We start from the raw sequence: 4054 nt of genomic DNA on the forward strand, positions 1-4054 counted from the left end.
AAACTGAAACAATGTCTAGGGCCTTGGAGAACAGATGAGTTTTGAGGGCTAGTTTGAAGGAGTCCAGGGTGGGGGCGTTGCGGATCACTGTGGGGAGGGAGTTCCAGAGGGTATGTTTAAATGTAGTTGGCTAAAGTGTATGTGACCTTCCGACTTCAACTGTATCATTTATTATAATAAGGCCAAGTTGAGGAGTGAGGAGTTTCTACAGAATAGTTGGTTATGATAAAGCATCACTCTTATGGGGACCTCTACTCCAGCTCACACAGCTCAACACCGTCCCCATAAAAAGACCGACACGTAAACCCAAACTCAATCCCAGGATAGAGGGGCTGAGTGAAGGTGGTCTGAACTCTGTGGAGGAGGGTCATTGTGTCAGAGGAGACGCTGTAGAAGCACAGAGTACCTGACCTGTGATCCAGGTACACTCCTACTCTGTGGGAGTGAGGGCCTGATACTACAGTCTTAACTTTGTTGTGATAAAAACTATAACCACCACCACCACTATAATCGCTGATTAACCTCCAGGACTTGTCATTGTATCCAAATGTAGCGTCATGACCTGACCCTACTCTGCTGATGTCTTTATATGACACTGCTACATCAACCCCACGCAACCTCTCAACCTCCCAGTAACAGCGTCCAGACAGACCCTCTCTACCCAGCACCTGCCAGCGTTTAGTGAATCTCTCTGGATGATCAGGATATGAACGGTCTTTTTCCTCATATTTCACTTTTCTGTTCCCCTTAGACAGATATAGTTGTCTGTGTGCTGTGTTTGGGTCCAGTGTGAGCCGACGGGAATCTGGGAGAAGAGCAGAGGGGAGACCAAAACACATAAATAAGGAGAGTCAGATATGCAGGCTGTCTTTAATGAGTCTCTCCCTCTCCTAGAGCTCTCTAGTTCATCTCAGAGTTTGTGGAGAGGATCAGTACTGCAGGATAAACATACTCACATTGTAAGAACTGGGCTCTGGGCCTGGACCCTTTGTGCAGAAAATCAGAAACTGCATTCACTACAGACGAAAGGGAGGGAGGGATGGAGAGGAGGCAGGGAGGGAGGGAGGGAGGGAGGAGAAAGAGAGACATTATACTATATTACAGATATATATATATATATATATATATATATATATATATATATATCAGTGGCGGCTGGTGCACATTTTTTTGGGTGGGGCACAGCAGTGTGGCGGGGGGGGTCTTCTTTCGCGCGCGCAGCGCGCGCGATTTTTTCCCCGCGTGCACGATTTTTTTCCCGCGTGCACGCGCATAAAACACGCACTGGCGTTACAACCATTGTATAATTTCAACTTTCACCCTTAAAATGACCGTGTGGCCATGGAGAAGTTACCCTGTCAACTACAGACACTGAGGTGGAAGAGTGACCGGTCTATGGACGTCGGTACGGTCCAATACCCAGTGTCAGACAAGGAGGAAGTCTAGTCAACAAGGCTAGTACAGGCCTCACAGCTACACTCAGGTTAATAAAGGTAGCAGATGAATATGTGTACTATGTGTCTGTGTGACATGGCTACATCAATGAGCAGAGATGAATGCTGCAGTCAGTAGTACAGTACTATCTATTTCATAGACACATGATGGATGATGATGGAGAGTGATGGTGGTCAACACATCACAGCAGGTCAACACATTCAATGATGTATCACAACCAGACCATGTCAGAAACACAACAATGCATCAGCTGAGTTAAAGAAAACCAACTCTTACCTTTGATGACAGAACATGAGCCGTGTTTACCCGTACCTCCGCCTTGCCCCGCGCATATTGCTATGAATAGTTCGAACATAGGTGCTTGCACGTTAGGTGCGAGGCTGCTTGGTTAACCCATTAGCGGGAACATTATTAGTTGCACAAAATAGGCTGATTTAATTGACCATGAACATCAGAGACAGACATTACGAATGTTCATTTAAAATACTCCGGAAGCCCGGAAGTCCGGAAAACCGGAAGTCGGGAGTCCTCAGCATAATGCATTGTCTGCAATACAACCGGAGATTTCTTGGCCAGGGCGCTTATTTGTGCGCCCTGGCCAAGAAATAGAGACAGCCAATTGGAGCGCTGCTACAGCTCACGTGTAAGCCAAAAGTATTCGTCCTGGCATAGACTTGCATTGACACGGCGCCCCGCGTTCTCCCCCTACGTATTTTAACAGTGAGTTTTACACACACACACACACACACACACACACAGATAAAAATGTTTATTGTATTGGAGGATTTTTAATGAATGCTGATAGGCGCCGACAGAATATCAGCCGCATTTTGTGAATAAACAATGTTTATTTAAAAAAAAAACTTTTACAAATCGCAACTGAAGGTGGAAGTGAAGGTGGGGGCGGCGCCCCAGCGCCCTCTATCGGCCAGCCGCCACTGATATATATATATATAAAGTGATGATTAGGACTACTTTGGATAGGTGTGAAGTTGAGGTGATGAAGGTTTGTAGAGTTTGGAACCCACCTGTAGTTGAGATGTTGGGCCACTCCCCCTTAAGAAGGGCCTCTAGTTTGTCTCTCAGCTCAGACACAGCCTCACTCACATCTCCAAACAACCGTAGAGGACCCTCAATGATGCTGGGGATGTCTGGACGCACACTGGGACTGGAGAGAGACTGACAAGTCTGGAGAGAGACAGAGAGAGACAGAGAGAGAGAGAGAGACAGAGAGAGACAGAGAGAGAGAGAGACAGAGAGAGACAGAGAGAGAGAGAGAGACAGTGAGACAAAGAGTGAGACAGAGAGAGAGAGACAATGAGAAAGATAGAAGGAGAGAGAGAGAGAACAGAGGATGAATGAATAGTGAACATTAATCTCTTTCAGTATTCCAGATGGAGGGTCAGTGTCGTTACCTGGAGGAAATGGATGTGATCCTCTGTGTGTGAAAGCTGCTCCAGCTCAGCGTCTCTCCTCCTCAGCTCAGCGATCTCCTGCTCCAGTCGCTCCAGGAGGCCTTCAGCCTGACTCACTGCTGCCTCCTGCTGGGCTCTGATCAGCTGATTCACCTCAGAGAGCCTTCTCTCAATGGAGCGGAGCAGCTCAGTAAAGATCCTCTCACTGTCCTCCACTGCTGCCTGTGCAGAGCGCTGTTAGGACACACACACACACGCTATTACATCTCAACATCACATCTCAGTTTTGGTATGTTGAAAATGAAATACTGTACAAAGTATCACCCATCTTTACATTTACCTTCATCCAAAGCGACTTACAACAAATAAATGTACAGTCTAAGTAAGTGAGTCATCTATCCATCAGTCATAGCAAGAAAAAGTCATCTATGCTCGGGCCAGGGGCCATTGGCAGTCATAATGCTAGAAGAAGGAAGAATTAAGATTATTATTCATTTATTTAGAATAGAATAGATTTCAAGATCCTTGTGCTTGTTTATAAAGCTCTCACTAGCATAGCACCAGAATATCTGAAAGACCTTTTGCTAGAATATCAGCCCAATAGAGTTCTCAGGTCTTCTGACTCTGGTTTTCTCTGTGTACCACATGTAAAAAAGAAGAGATTTGGTGAGGCTGCATTCTCATTTGATGCACCCAAATTGTGGAATGCACTGCCAGTTTACATTAGGGATGCAACCTCAGCAAATATTTTTAATATTGCCTTTAAATTACAAAATCATTAAATTATGATTATATAATGATTAAAGCACTTTGAGCTGCAACGTTTGCAGGAAAAGCACTATACAAATAAAAGTTATTATTATTATTATTTATTTTAATTATCTACAGTAAAGAAACTGTACAGGGGGGGTAGAGGGGACAGAGAGGTTTCAGGAGGGACAGTTAAGGTGAAGCCTGAATAGACACCCCCCCCCCCCCCCGATGTGCTGCCACCTTGTAGTGGTGGGGGGGCTTAGGGGGACCCTCACCCGAGGGCTCTATCGTCCTTGGGTGGGGTCCTTGTATGGCAGCTAGTGCTGAGGCACAAACATGTACATTTTCAAGCCTGCAAACTGTGACACTTTAAAATAATGTGAAAAAATACTTTTCGTGCAATATGACAACCCTAGTTGACTATCTGTGCA

At 45.5% G+C, this 4054-nt stretch overlaps 1 protein-coding gene across 1 annotated transcript; it reads right to left on the bottom strand.

The window, feature by feature from the left end:
- Positions 1-251: 251 nt before the first annotated feature.
- On the bottom strand, positions 252-3216 carry LOC308165355 (stonustoxin subunit beta-like; the record flags this gene model as incomplete). The annotated part of the gene is made up of 4 exons (XM_080539513.1): positions 252-805; positions 2484-2643; positions 2988-3104; positions 3211-3216. The coding sequence occupies 4 exons, from the start codon at positions 3214-3216 to the stop codon at positions 252-254; spliced, it is 837 nt and encodes a 278-aa protein (XP_080395639.1).
- Between the last annotated feature and the right edge of the window lie 838 nt (positions 3217-4054).

The sequence above is a fragment of the Nansenia antarctica genome (genome assembly GCF_963989245.1).
Source record: "Nansenia antarctica genome assembly, chromosome: 9".
Classification (NCBI taxonomy): Eukaryota; Metazoa; Chordata; class Actinopteri; order Argentiniformes; family Microstomatidae; genus Nansenia; species Nansenia antarctica.